Source organism: Electrona antarctica (assembly GCF_951216825.1).
Source record: "Electrona antarctica genome assembly, chromosome: 6".
NCBI lineage: Eukaryota > Metazoa > Chordata > Actinopteri > Myctophiformes > Myctophidae > Electrona > Electrona antarctica.
In genome coordinates, this window is record NC_136811.1 from 15323510 (window position 1) to 15339496 (window position 15987).

At 45.8% G+C, this 15987-nt stretch overlaps 1 protein-coding gene across 2 annotated transcripts in view; it reads left to right on the forward strand.

Annotated features, from left to right (window-relative positions):
- The first annotated feature begins 1065 nt into the window (after positions 1–1065).
- Positions 1066–15987, forward strand: part of atp1a3b (ATPase Na+/K+ transporting subunit alpha 3b) — a 35429-nt gene continuing 20507 nt past the window's right edge. The window contains exons 1-2 of one of the 2 annotated variants that reach the window (XM_079504574.1): positions 1066–1290; positions 1404–1499. In XM_079504574.1, the coding sequence (XP_079360700.1) occupies positions 1494–1499 (6 nt within the window). In that variant the 5' untranslated portion in view covers positions 1066–1290; positions 1404–1493. Of the gene's footprint in view, positions 1500–15987 lie in introns of both variants that reach the window. The other variant, XM_079504573.1, reaches the window with a different exon arrangement.

A 15987-nucleotide genomic window follows, 5' to 3' on the forward strand; every position in this document is an offset into this window, starting at 1 on the left:
CAGTGCATCCACCCTTTTCAATCACATTTTCTACCACCCCTCATTTAGCCTAGATACCAGTACTACTGTATGCAAGCTAAGCTAAGCTAAGCGTATATGAGCAGGCAGGTTAGTCTCCATTGTCAAAAGCCTAGTATGTACTAGCCTGGCTAATAAGCCAGACTCAAATCACACTTTTTGCCAACGGCTGATTCGGTCTGGCTTATTAGCCAGGCTAAGTATGTACCAACTGTATGGACACAACAATAATGTATATCTACAATGACACAAATACACAGGTGTGACTGACTGTTTAGTGCAGGGAAAATAAAATGAATAGGCTATAGCCTAGATGTGACACAGCATTCAATCAATTTGTGTCTCCTGTCTGTGTCTCAGTCATACTTTGTCTGCTATAACCATGTGCGTGTGAACACACACACACACACACACACACACACACACACACACACACACACACACACCACGCACGCAGCCAAATGCCCCTTGCATTGAGGTGAATCAGGTGATAATATGGAGGAAGTGCACCGTTAACATGCTGATGATGACACAGGAGGACTATCACGACCGAGTGCTTCATATTTATCACATCATGCAACACACAAAAAACACACCGTTGAACACAGATGCACCACATCAAAGAAACAACACAATCACGACAGCTAGAATCTAACCTTGTGCGTCCATTTCTACACAAACATTTCAGCCTAGAGGCGCGCGTGCTGCCGCTGGCCCGCAAGCCTTGGAATTCTGCAGTATGACAGGAGGGGCAGCGTTGCCTTTCTATTGGCCCGCTATAGGGATTAACCGCCGCGGGTTGGTCGGTGAGTTCACCGCCGACGAGACGCTCGGCCTTGTAATTGGCTAGTCGAAATGTCCGTGTCCGCTCGGCCCGAACGGGGCGGGGCCATCTCGCCACTCACGACGCGCTGCTGCTGCTGCTGCCGGGCCGGATCTCCTTTCCACCACGGGCGGAGTGGTACGTGGGCAAAGAGAAGGGAGTACTGCGGCAGCCGGCAGAGGCGCGGAGGGGCATCAAATCCTAATAAAAAAGGTAGGAGTGCGGCTCATTAGTTCGGCCCGTCTCTCTCCCCCAAACTATCAGAGAGGAGCACGAGAAGGACCCGCATCCTGGCGTGATGCTCCGCTTGAGACCGCAACATTTCTGTTAAAGATTGTTAGCCTGACCTTTTTTCATGGTTTGAGAGACAATCAGCTTTATTTTCTCCCAAAAGGAAGAAAGGAAGGAAGGAAGAAAAGAAACCCTCATTTTGTCTTCGCCTTTTAGAGGTAGGACACACGTTGCCTTGCGTCTTGTACCAGCTCGTTTTTTTTACATGACTTACGTTACTAGGCAACACACACAAAAAGAACATAATCTGTTTTGTGCCGTTTTTTGAAAGGGGAGACCGTTTTGCTATAATTCAACCTGAGGGGCTGACACACTTCTCAAGCTTTGCATCACCTGCGAGGAGAACACACACGTCGCCAAGATGGGGGTAAGCCTGACGATTCCAACTTTCTTTTGGTTTAAACTGCATTGATGATAAACCCAGCTGAAGTGGCCTATACATAGATAACGGCAGAATATAACCATTAATCAACTGAATGAAGAACAATTGGCTGATCGTGTCCGCTAGCTGTCTCATGTCTTCCCGCCCGGAGAGAAGAGCCCTGCTGATGAAGGAGTGACATTGAGTCTAATGCGGAATTCTGTTTTAGCCCCGGTCTATGCGGTCTGCGACAAACTGCATGTGTGACGAAACTCTGCTGTCTGTCATAGTGCTGCAGACACACACATCCGTGTGTGTGTGCGCGCGACACATTTATTATAAACCACTATAAACTTAATTGTGTTGAACCGAAGGTTATTATTATTAGTATTATATGGGACTGTCCGTGTCCTCTGTCTGGATATGATGCTCCGTCCTCGCGGATGTCAGCCAAGGGCAGTCATCTCCTGATTCTTTCTCAGAATAGCTGGGGTAGAAAAGTAACCGTTTTAGAGTGTGTGGTTCAAGCACCAGGGGGTGTTGGCGATAAAGATGTGTCTTTCCTGCATTATGGGCTCGTTATCTAGCGGCACAGCGTGGCAGGCCTAATCGGTTTATTCTAGAAAGCTCTGTAGAGAGAGAGAGAGAGCGAGAGAGAGAGAGAGAGAGAGAGAGATCTTCATCGATCCGTGTTTGTGCCGGTGTTATTTCCTGCGTATGAATTAACTTTATTGGGGCTCAAGGACGAAGGTTCCACCATTACAGTTATACAATATGCACCTGGGACTGGGAGTTGGGGGAGCTGTTGGCAAATGATGATGATGATGATGAGGATGAGGATGATGAGGATGCCGGGCGGTGAGCCGGTGAGATGTTGAGCTCACGGAGTCTGTATGGTAGCGGCGGCAGGAGGGGGAGGGGTAGGGGGGGGAAGGGGGGTGTCAGCACGCAACGGCCATGATGACCCATGCGTCATAATGCGGTTACCAGGAATAAGCGCTTCACCAGCTTATTTCCCCTTTAATTTGTGACATAACAGGAGGCTCAGTAATCGCCGGCAGTGAACACACACGAGCCGGCATATTAAAGAAAAGTATATAATAGGCTACTTTTATATACCGAGGTGCGTACCTGAAATTTGGCCAAACAAATCGATCCGATAAAAGCTGCCATATATATAGGCTATATTTGGCGCGCAGTGGAGAGACCGCGACGTTACATCACATTTCCCTTGTAAATGAACGAACGTCCCCCACCCAGTGTTTGCTGGCACTGTCTGTACTAGCTTACTGGAAAATTCCGAGATGCAGATGTTGCTGCTGGCAGCTGCAGCAGAGTGGGCTATTGCGCAATGTTTCGCCCCATCACCGTGTTGCGCACGGGAGTTGTAGTTCTTTAACCTCCGTCTGGTCTGCGACGGTGTTCTGACTGTAGTTCTTTAACCTCCGTCTGGTCTGCGACGGTGTTCTGACTGCGGGATGAAATGATGTGATTGCATGACGCTGCAGATTCCCTATGGTGCTGACTGAACTCAACTGGAGTCCTTCGAGACGGTGTCAGACATTGATAAAGCGAGGAACATTTATCGCCTGTGGTTTTTATCGAGCCTAATTCTGGGCAAAGAAAAATAAATCAGACAGTGAGAGTCTGCTCATCCTTCTGGATGGGAGAATCCAGCAGGCAGCATCAGCCAGCCAGCCAGGCAGCATCAGCAGCAGGCATGCAGGCACTGCGTCAAACTAGGATGCAGAAAAAGTGCTTACGCATGTGCTGCTGCTGTGGAGGAGTCAGGTCAAGCAGAGAACGTGAGAGTGAGCCAGCCATGCAGGGAGAGAGAGAGGGGTGGTTTTGAACATTCCTATATGATCAGACAGTTATAAGAACATCACTTCTTCTTCTATTAATGCATTGCATCCCCACACACACTGGCCAGTGGCCACACACTATAAGCATGACGCCACGACGCATGTGCGTCCTCCATGCATGTGCGCGGCATGCAGAACCAGCTGTTCCTTCTCACAGAGGCCGCAGGATGCATCGCACGCGGCTTCTGCGTCAAAAGGGAGGCGGGGCATCTCATGTGGAAATTCCCTGCGAAGGGTGGTGATAGGCTGGCAGCGTAGAGCCACGCAACTAATGAACCGGGGGCAAAAGAGCAGTAGAGGACGGTGCCACAGACTTGGGATGCAAGTGAGAAATGCAACCATAAGCTAGGCCATAGTGCTCTCTCTCTGTCTCTCTCTCTCTCTCTCTGTGTGTGAGTGTGCTGCACTTGGACAACTTGTGCTGGTGCAGTATAGCCCAGTACACTCTGGGGGAAGACAGGGGGGAGGACATGCAAATGGAGGAAAGAGAGAGGTAGAGAACGCAGGTCGATGATGGAGAGTCGCACAAGCACAGGACGACCGCTGTGTTTCACCTTCAGACACGTGACAGAGATGGGGGGAGCATTGTCGATCACGAGAGAAACAGAGAAACAGGGAGGGGGTATAGGCAGTGAATAGACTGCAGGTGTAGAGAGAGAGAGAGAGAGAGAGAGACATTGGAAGGAAAGGTGGAATGTAAAAGAGGAGGAGGGGTGGAGTGGCCTGCCTCTATATCCTGTTACAGAATAATGACCTGAGGCGGCTCACTTTACCATGGCTCTTGTTACCGCCATATACCCCCTCCCCCCTCCCGCTGCGCTTCCTGGGATTGGTTACCACGGATACTGGAGCCAGATGGGGTGGGTATAGGCGAGAGGGAAGATGAGGCCATGGGGGGGGGGGGGGGTATGGGGTTGGCATCTCTGTGGTTGTATAGGACGTGGGGGAAGGGCAGGGTCACAATCCTTCACTTCTGAGCAGCTGGGGTTAATTAGTCAGAGAGGAGGTGGGGGTATTGTTGTGGAAGGATTTGTGGGAGGGGGCAGCAAGGTTAAGGAGGAGGCAGGCGTCACTATGGGGAGATGGATGAAGGTGGCTACGGTAGTGAAGGCTAAAGAGGGTGTGGTTAATCTGGCACAGCGGTATGTGGTAGAGGGCATAACCTCTCTCTGCCAATAGGCAGTGAGTACTGTGTGACTGGGCCGTGTCATTACACCAAACCATGTTGAGAAACATGATTAAAACCAGGTGTTGATGGGACTGGTGCGTAGGTGTTGTTTGGGCACACTGCAGGATTTTAGCTCAAGGACAATGGCACACTTTTTGGCTCTTTGCAAAGCTGTAAGCTGCAACCTTCTGTGTAGGCCTACAGGACAGTGTTCCTAACTACTAACACTCACATCAGCTGTAGGAAGGTTGGAGTCCAGGTGTGTGTTTGTGAAACAGCAGTCTAGTTGTTTCTGTGAGTGACCCGTGAAGGTCTTTTGCAAGACCACATTCAGCAAAAATAGCCGATCTACAAGCTCACAATGGGTTGCATTTGCGAGGCTATTTTTGGTAAAGATATGTGGTATAGAGGGGGGGGAGGAGGGGGCTTACTGTATAGACCCCCAGGCGGGGAACTCCGGTGAACAATATACTGTGTTGAACACTGGTGATTTTGCTGTGTAGGTTTGTCTGGCTGTATCAGTGCTGACAGTGTTTAAGAGCTGTGGGACCAATATTGTCTGGGCTCTGCAGAGTGCCCATCCCTCTGCCTTTGGTGCAGAGTTCTGCACACACACACACACACACACAGACACACACACACACACACACACAGCTGGTACGCTGCACCGCCCCGTGACTAATCTATCCCGCACACACTCCAGGCCGGAACCAATAGGAATGCAGTGTTTGCCGGTATACCCAACCAACCGGGCACCGACTGGGAGCCCCTTGACTGACCATGCGGGCCCACAGTGACGCTTCCAGTCCACAGGGCGGAAAAAAAAGGAAAATTGATCTCAATGATCTGACAATACGTTCAGTGGTGGAAAAAGTACTGACATGTTTTACTTAAGTAAAAGTATCAATACTGCAATGTAGAACTACTCTGCATTTCAATATGTACTTGAGTAAAAGTACAAAGGTATCAGCATCAAAATGTAATTAAAGCACCAAAAGTAGAAAGTACTCACTATGCAGAATGTCCCATTTCAAGAAAATGGCAGATCTACAACCTCACATTGTGAGCTTGTAGATCGGCTATTTTCAAATGGCTGAAGTGTTTAATGTATGTTTTTGTAGACCCTAATAATAATCAAACTATACTATATAACTATATTTTTCAAATAAATGTGGTGGAGTAAATGTATAATGTTTGCCTCTGAGCTGTAGAAGTAGAAGTAAAAGCACTGGAAATTGGAAATATACTCAAGTAGTCTCAAGTACAAATACCTCAAAATTGTACAGTACTGAAGTAAATGCACTTAGTCACTTTCCACCACTGAATAGACACATTGTGCCGTCTTGGAGGATAGCAGGGGGCACCTCGAATCAAAAGATGGGGATGGTGTCCTCAAAGCTCTGCTGCTGAAGGACACAGCTAGGCCCTGCTAGCTGCTACACTGGCTCAGCAGAAAGCACTGCAGTTAGCATGCATATGCTAACTGCAGAGGACAATGTCGTGTTCTAGCTAGCTAGCACACACAACAAGGCCAGGATGCTTATTTTCCCCCCTTCCTCCAATCATATACTGTATGTCATGTACAAAGGCCAGTCTTCTGCTCACATTATCTGTGCTGTGAGTTTCGCTCTATACGTGTCTACAGGGCAATCATGTCTTTAGTGTGGGCTTGAGGGAACGCAGCATTTGTTCCTGGTGTGCGTGGGTAATAAAATGTAAAGGTCATTCGCGTCTCCTTCATACTGTACGTTACTGTAAAATGAGATTAGCCGAGGCTCAGTCCATGGAAACGGACGGCAGTTTGTCAGCCGCTGTGAGGGCAAGCCTGATGGTCTCCCATGTTGAGAGAGAGAGAGAGAGAGAGAGAGAGAGAATCACAGAAGGGGTTAGGTTGCCTGACTACAAAGACATGACTAATTCACATTGTTGTCCCAGGAGATCTGGGGGGAGTGTGCACCACAAGGGGAAGGAGATCTGGGGGGAGTGTGCACCACAAGGGGAAGTCACAATAGACAAAGGCTATTTGTTCAAATCAAAGCAATATTTCGTTTGACAAGGCACTGTTGTATACAGTAGGCCTACATCTGTATTTGTAGCACGCAATGTCTCTGTCCAATGAATGGTCTCTTTCAGCCAATGAGTTCATCAACTGTATGATTTGTTACATGGCTCACATTTATTGAAACGGTCCTCTGTTTGCTGACATTGTGCAGATTCATATCGAATTCATGGAAATATAGTGAATAGCTTTTTTGTTTCGCACCTTGTTAACCACATGAACCCTACGGTTCCTATTATTCTGGGTGCGAACATTCAGCGAAAATAGCTATTTCCGGTGCAGAAATTTGGTGTAGAGTGGAAAAAGGGAGTGGGCCTCTGTTTTTCATATTCGGATTTGATATTGCACGTCTCAAGGTATACTCTGCACTACAGTTACTGAGAAATGCCCACTTGCAGCTTAGTTGTAGCAATGCTAATAGAAACAATTACCGGTATTGAATCACATAGCAAGTAAACCAACAAAAAAGAGTTACTGGCTAAATGGAATCATTTGTTTCCATTAGCATTTCCAGGGAACATTTCTCAGTGACCTTAGTGCCGATTCTTTAACGGTTTAACCTATATACAAATATACCGTATACAGTTACAGTACAACTATTTTGACAAGAACCTCGAGATGTGCGATATCTAAGAAAGATAACCTAAAAAAAAGCCTGAACTACTCTGTTAAAGATCAGATCATCATACATACCTCTGAAGAAAATGATGTTTTGAGGACCCCCTTGAGAACGAGTTGCTGCAACTCAAGGGAGTATCCTCTAGTGAAATTTAAAATAAATAAATAGCCATATACTGTGTGTGGCTGCGTGCTCAGCAGAGAAGCACTCGAGCCTTCTCACATCACAGCAAGATGCCATGTTCACATACATACATAGATAAGCACACGCACGCACACGCACACACACAAACACACACACACACACACACACACACACACACACACACACACACACACACACACACACACACACACACACACACACACACACACACACACACATAGTCACAGAAACAGCTGGCATACACTGTTACATGCCATCAACCACACGGCCATTCAGTCTTCATTTTAGCTCTGTTAGATGAACAGAACAGGAGACTGGAGGTATTGCAGGGGAGAGAGAGAGAGAGAGAGAGAGTGAGAGAGGTGGGGGAGGGGTGGCAGGTAATACTCTAATAGATTTTCTGTTCATTTCATTTCATTGTATTTATTTAACTGTTTCTTTGTTTCATTTGGAGGGAATGTAACTCGCTCTTTGCAGGATGAAAGTACAGTCATAGACATAATCTGTCAATATCTGTTTCTGTGCACGTGCGTGAGAGAGAGAGAGTCAGAGATTGTTGGTCAATCCTCTCTTTGTAATCTGTTTTTCTGGTCATCCATTGATCCATTGATACTGTTCAGTGTTTATTTACAGGTCTGATTTCAAGGCTGGTTAGAGCAGATGAAATTAATCCTGCCTTTACTCCCCTCTGTAATAACACAATCTAATTCTTCATCAGCTGTTAAGAGGAAATGCATTTATTTAATTCAGAAGCAGGGCAAAACATATCCCCAGTGGCGATACAAAAAATGAATGAACAGAGGAGGGGTTATATCACAATCAGAAGCACAGATTTCCCCTCAATCCCCCAAGCAAGTTAGACAACGGGGCTTTGCACAAAAATAAATTTCAAACCAAAATCACACCTGAAAATGTGTGTTTGGAACCCTGCCTACTGCCTACCATCATCCAGTCAGTGCATTCACCTAGGCTGGGGTTAGCTCACCATTCCATAATGTGACGAATGTTGAGTTAACCAGTGTTACACTTTTGACTGAAGAATAGTGTGTAAAGAAAGAGGGAGTGAGAAAGACAGAGCGAGTGAGTACGATGGGAGAAAGATGGAGACAGACAAAGAGAACAGATGCAGAAAGAGACACAGGAAGTAAAAGAGACAGACAAGAGCAGCACAGTGAGAACCATTGAGAGTGTCAAAGTCAAGAGAGACAGGTCTAGACAAAGACAGACAACTGGCAATAAAGGCAGAGACAAAGAGGAAGGAATTTAGTAGACCCTCGATGTGGTGACAGTCCTAAGAGTTCTCCTCTGACTACGGGTGGTGAGTGTTGATTCAGTTGAGTGTCAAACTCAGAGAACAAGGTCACACATAGGAAGCATCACACTACAAGTTTCTGGAGGTTATTAAGTACATAGAGTATACTATATAATATGGTTCACATTACGTGCCGACTGCCGAGATGATATGAATTGTAACAGATATAGAGAGGAACCAAATGGAATTGAGTATGATATCAACGTACAAAATAAAACATGATGTTCTACAAGGTAGATTAGTTGTCCTTCAACAGTTGCATCTCGTATCATTGGGCAATAAGCATGTTGCCCAATATAGCTAATATATTGGCTAATATATCTCATAACGGGAAGTAAAAGAAGGACAGAGAAAGAGAGAGATAGAAAGAGAGAGAATGAATGAGAGAGAGAGAGAGAGAGAGACAGGTGTGGTGAGCTAATCCAGACCAGTAATCAGACTAGCTAATCCCAGCACCCTTCCCGTGTCCCCCGGTGGTCAGGCTGACCCCTCTGGGACCCGCAGAGCCCCTGGTGCAGAATGCTGCAGGACACAGCAGATGGCCCAATGTCCTTCCAAGGTCACAGACTCTCGCACGCGAACGAACACACACACACACACACACACACACACACACACACACACACACACACACACACACACACACACACACACACACACACACACACACACACACACACACGTAAACATGCATATATAGGAAGACATTAACAGCTGGTGCATCCACTTATGCTGCAAAGTGAAAACATTGAATCCTGATTCATACTTAGCTATAGCTGCGCATCGTTTCGCGCATCAAAAACAGCTGATCTATAAACTCATAATAGCGCATTGCATTGAGTTGAAGATACTTTCTGTGCCTGCCTGCCCGGCGTGCAAATCAGGCATAACCACCTGAATTCAATCAAAGTAAATCCCTCCCGTGCATTGACAGACTAGACATTACACAGACACACATAGAGAAGCAAGCAGCCCCACTTGCCCACTGATCGCTCGGTAACGCTAATGCGTCCAGTATACCTCGCTCTACATTGTTGCAACATGTCTTTGCTGTAACAAGTTACAGATCACAGACGTGGGTTTAATGAACTCTTAGTAGGGGTCACACGGCACTGAATGGAACATGAAATTACCACATAGTACAATGATGTACTGTATCCTTCCAAGTCAAATGCCATAAAAGACTTGGAACTGTGGAATTCTTTCAGAATGACACCACATGTCCACTTAGTCACATGAACATACCATGACAGTGACTCGTAGGAAGTTCTGTTTGACCATTAGGTATGTGGAAGTATTGACTCACATACACTGACTGCATATGTGTGTATACGATACATACATATGTAGATGCCACTCTGTGCTTTAGACAGCTCTACAGCAGCACGTGTATAGCAGTTGGTGGCATTTCCGTAGTGACCAAAACCACTTCCTTGTTGCAGTTTCATATGTGATGAAACAGATTATAGTCAAGCCACGGTGCTCTCACTTCTCTCTTTCTGCATCTGTGTGTGTGTGTGTGTGTGTGTGTGTGTGTGTGTGTGTGTGTGTGTGTGTGTGTGTGTGTGTGTGTGTGTGTGTGTGTGTGTGTGTGTGTGTGTGTGTGTGTGTGTGACTACATCCTTCCATACCCCATAAGGATTGGTGTCTCCCCTGTGCGTGCAATCAGAGGGGAGAGGCAGGGCAGCTGCCACACCTCGTGCCCAGGTACTCTATAGGCCCACCATTCACTGGGCAAGTCCAGGCCTGTTGTCCCTAACGCGTTCGCAGATCCTCCGCTCCTAATTTTAATTGCCATGAATGCAAAGTATCAACTATTGGTCGGTTGAGAAGCTAATCTCAGCATTATGATAAAACTAAAATCACATTGATCTTGGAATAGGAATTTGCGATTGCCTGTAGTGTATACAGGTTGAAATCACATGATGTTCCTTTTTTGTTGATTTCAGCATTAAGAAGAAAGGAGAATAATATGCTAAAGTCAACCAGACTTAATTTCACTCACACATTAGTGAAGTGAAGTTACATACCTGATGGAGAGTTTAGTTTACTCTTTTCATTTTAGATTTTTGTAAAATGATAGATTTTGGGAGATTTAAAATGAATAAATCAAAATGAGCAAAAATAACAGATCTACATTTTTAGTCCATCTTAGCTATTTTCGTTATTTTTGAATGACATACAAAGTATATAATTTGGCGGTTAAACGATGGACTAAACAATTTCGTCGACATAACATTTTTGATTAATCCATGAAGTACTCGATAGCATAATCGATAAGCAAAAAGTGTACTACTGTACCTGTCTGATACATTAGAGGAGGAATTCATTTAGATCTTCTATACTCTGGGAATCTGAGCACGGTTCTTTAATTTGTTATCTTTTACTATCCTGTCTCCCTTTGTCTCACTTTGTCTCCCTTTGTCTCACTTTGTCTCTGTCTCTCACTGATATTCTTGTCTCTCTCTGTTACCAAACTTCAGCGGTCTCTCATCCAGTGGTGCAAAGTAACACTTACATTAAGTACATTTACTTAAGTACTGTATTTAAGTACAATATTGAGTTATTTGTACTTTACTCGAGTAATTCCAATTTACAATACATTCACGTCTACTCCACTACATCTCAGAGGCAAATATTGTACTTTTACTCCACTACATTTATTTGTAATTACTTTTGTAATTACTTTGTAGATTTTGATTATGATTAAAAATCATACATAAACCACTTCAGCCCTATATATACGTCGGCCATTTGAAAATAGCCGATCTACAAGTGCAGATCTGCTATTTTCAAAAGATTTTTATACATTTGAAAACTTGTGCACATTCTGCATAATGAGCACTTTTACTTTGGTAATTTAAGCACATTTTGATAACCAATACTTTTGTACTTCTACTAAGTACATTTTTTATTCCGGACTTTTACTTGAGTGCTTCAATATTGCAGTATTGATACTTTTTACTTAAGTAAAACATCTAATTAGTACTTTTTGCACCACTGCTCTGTTGCACCAGTTCCACCAGTGGACAAAGAGAGAGACGGACGTCTCTCTCCTTGTCCACCTGCATACTTTATCTGTCTCTGTCTCCCTGCAATCCCCCCCCCCCCCCCCCCCCTCTCTCGCACGCCCTATCTCTCCCTGTCGCACTGCGTGTAGATGTTGCGCAGACAGACTGAAGCCAACACAATGACTCACCTCTGCTCAACCGAAGCCTTATGTGGCCCCGATGAGGAACTGAACTACTGATACAGTAGTTCTCTCTCTCTCTCTCTCTCTCTCTCTCTCTCTCTCTCTCTCTCTCTCTCTCTCTCTCTCTCTCTGTGTGTGCTTCACACAGCAGTGACTACAGTGTCTCCTTACACATACATTAATTATTGCTGTTCCCAGATCAGATCAGATCAGATCAGGGGGACATAGACTCCGGCAGCACCACACTGTGAGCATCCGTCTCCATGCAGATGGGAATACCAGTCGCCATGGTTACCTGACCTCCAAACACACTTATCAGCCGTCAGGGGACAAATTGCTCAGAGTTACTTGGACCAATCCAGACAGACTGACATAATCTGTAGGGACTGTGTGTTCACTTTCACGTCGTTTTCATCGACGGCTTTACGATCAAGATAAGATATATTTTATTTAGCCTTGCAGGGAAATTGAGTTAGTATAGTCTCTACGTCCGTCCGTGGGTATATGAGTGATGGCATTATGTTATTCATAAACATCAACCACTTAAATTCCATCGCCCGTATTCTGGCGAAAACGTTAGAAAAAATAGCGGATCGACAAGCTCACTGCGCGAGCCGTTATGCGAGCTTGTCGAGCGGCTAATTTCAGCGAAGATATTTAGTGTAGAGCGACAACAGAGCCCTGAGGGACTTCGGTCACCCAAGTATAGGGTTGAAGTGGTCAACCAAATGGACCCACACAGACCCTTACATCTACAGTATAGGGTTGAAGTGGTCACATCCCCCAAATGGACCAAATGGACCCCTCCAGCAGACCCTTACATCTGCTGGAGATTCAAATGTCTCCAGGTTCTTGGCGTGTCAATCACTGAGAGGAAGGCAGTGTCAAGTCAGTCTGTTTGTCTGTCAGTCAGTGTGTGTGTGTGTGTGGGTGTGGGTTTGGGTGTGTGTGGGTGTGACGGACATAGCGTATGTAATTCCAGACACAGGTGTTTCCTTCGACTTGGAGCGCAGAGGGGCACATGGCCGTGTGTTTAATTCATGCCAAAAATAGCAGATCTACAATCTCACAATAGGTTGGGGTGCGATTGCGTCCTTGTGAGCTTGCACATCTGTTATTTCAGGCCTACAAAGAAATGTTGCGCATACACAGCAGGAAGGATGCAGGCAGGCAGGCAGGCACACTGTTGTGCAACACACACACACACACACACACACACACACACACACACACACACACACACACACACACACATACACACACTTGTGATGTACTGTAGAAGCATGCAGCCCAAACTGTACATATACTACAGTTTTACTATACAGTATCTCGATAGAGATATTTGTTAAACAAGGGTTGTGGAGACAACATAAACACATAGACGGACAGACCTAAATACAGACAGACAGACAGACAGACAGACAGACAGACAGACAGACAGAAAGACTGTGTTTTGCCTTGTAACCAAGACAACTGCCATCAAGACATGTCTTGTTGGGTGTGTGTGTGTGTGTGTGTGTGTGTGTGTGTGTGTGTGTGTGTGTGTGTGTGTGTGTGTGTGTGTGTGTGTGTGTGTGTGTGTGTGTGTGTGTGTGTGTGTGTGTGTGTGTGTGTGTGTGTGTGTGTGTGTGTGTGTGTGTGTGTGTGTGTGTGTGTGTGTGTGTGTGTGTGTGTGTACACGCACGTGTAGGCGGGAAAGGAGACGCTACCCCGTCATTAATGATTGAGTGCCAGTATCGCGCACACAAACAAACGCACTCTCTCTCTCTCTCTCTCTCTCTCTCTTACACAAAGCACATGCACTCTTTGCATACTGTAGTGTAGACAATATAAACAGTGAGTATACCGCCTACTACTTTCTCGGTGGGAGGAGCTTACTTGATCACTAACGTGCACTCACTCACACACACAAGGACTGACAGGGCTCTCAAAGAGTAATATCTGTCAGTGTAAGAGGAAACAGAGAACAGACACATGAAACTCACACACACACACACACACACACACACATGGACACGGACACGCCACGGACACGGACACCCATCCTAAATGTGGTTGTGCAATCTATTAGAGTGGGTCACAGTGGGTCAAACAGCGACACACAGCCAACAGATGAAGAGAGATGGTCAATATCTAATTAGAAGTGTGACAAGAGGAGTGACAACACCTGTCTTTATCTCCACCTCTCCGTCTCTCTCTCTCTCTTTCTCCCCATCTGCCTCTCCCTCTCCCTCCATACATCCATCCATCCATCAATCCCTCTCACCTCCCACTGTGCGCTCTCTTTCCATCTGTCTCATCCTGCCTATGTCTGTGTCTCTCTCTCCATGGTAAAGAAATTCAGTGTAGTGTGAAAATGGCGAGGAGCCCAAATATAGAACTCTTGGGAATCTGGTCAACTAAGTATAGGGTTTTAGTGATTAAAACATCATACGGTGGTGGTGTACTAATAATAAATCCCCCCAAAAACATTGTTGCGTGTCTCTGTGTGTACATCCATATGTACGCAGGTGTATTGTTGGGCTAACAATGCCTGTCTAGATTGCATATTGACCCCCGCACTCCCGCAGTAACCCTACACCACCAGCCTACCTGCTCACTCTGCCCTCTGTTAGAATACAGTGTTTGATTAGCCCGCGATTAGGATCTGATTATGTACCCGCATTGTGTATTCCCCCCCAGCTAGACAGAGATATAGAGACGTCACTCACTGACTCACTCAATCAAACTATAATAGGCCTGGGCCGTGGTTCAGCGGTCCAGGCACATTGGTCCGTAGTCCAAGCCTGGCAGTGTGCCGCGGGTTCGACTCCCGATCCCGACGGCCTTTACTACATGTCCCCATCTCTCTCCCCATTTCCTGTCAGCCTACTGTCTGTCCCTCTATAAAAAAATATAAAATAAAGGCGAAAGCCACAAAAGAACTTAAAAAAAGAAAAAATAACTCTATAATAGGTGGGGATATAACATGCAGAAAGACACACTGACTCGGGGAGAAAGGTGCACACGCACGCACGCACGCACGCACGCACGCACGCACGCACACACACACACACACACACACAGCCAGGGCCTGCTAAGCAGCAGTACTTTTCCATTGTATGGTTTATTTGCACCTCTGTTCTGCCTTGCCTGTCTGGTCTTGCTGCAGTGTGCACCCTTTTATACTGCATACACTGCATCAGGTCCTAATTTACTATCACCCACGTACTGGATCACAACGTGTGTGGAGAAGGTGTTTGTCTTTCATTGACGGCTTCGGTTAATTACTCGTCAGCCAGTCCACATGTCTGCACCTGAAGATCAGCCTGTAAGACCAGTCTTTTTTATTGGCTGCCAAATTCCAGAGTCAGTCATATATCGCAATTTTGTGATTTGTGCAGACTCGCAGCTATACCTTTCAGTGGTATAAGCAGCGACACGTTGATTGTCAACCGCAGGAAGTATGTGTGCCAAGGTTGGAGTGTGTGTTTTGGTGTGTTGGTGCGTAATGCTAACAGCCTGAGTAATCCTATCAACTGCCTACCATCTGGATACATACAGTAGATTAGTGGGGTTGGGACTTTTTAGGAACAAAAGCGGCCACCGTTAGATCACTTTATCACTGCACTCAGCCGAGTCGAGTTAAACAGGAATTGAATCAACAACAGAAGGAAAAATAGGGTTCCGTTACGGCTCATATTAATTATCATTAGTGAGAAAATGAATGAGAAAAGCAAACAAAGTTCAGGACAAAATAACATGTCGGTCATGTCAAAATACTATGACTTGATTTCACCACTAGAGGGTGGTGTTGTCAGAACAGGTGTTTTCTGCTGCAGAGGTATACATTCTTACAATCCTCAATGCAATGTTAACCTTTCCCCCGGACCCCTGACACCCTGTCACATGCTGCTGCCCCCCCACTAATCCCTAAATTAACACACATACGGTGGTTATTGATAATCACTTGTGCGGTCATCGACATTTATGTCTGTTCTGGTGACTAATACGTGTCTTCTGAGTCACGTGCACCATGCCACAGCATCGCTGTCATCAATTACGGCTCCAGTGCACCCTTAACCCTCTGCTCCCCAAACCTTCATTATATATCTATCAAGCGCATTGATCCAG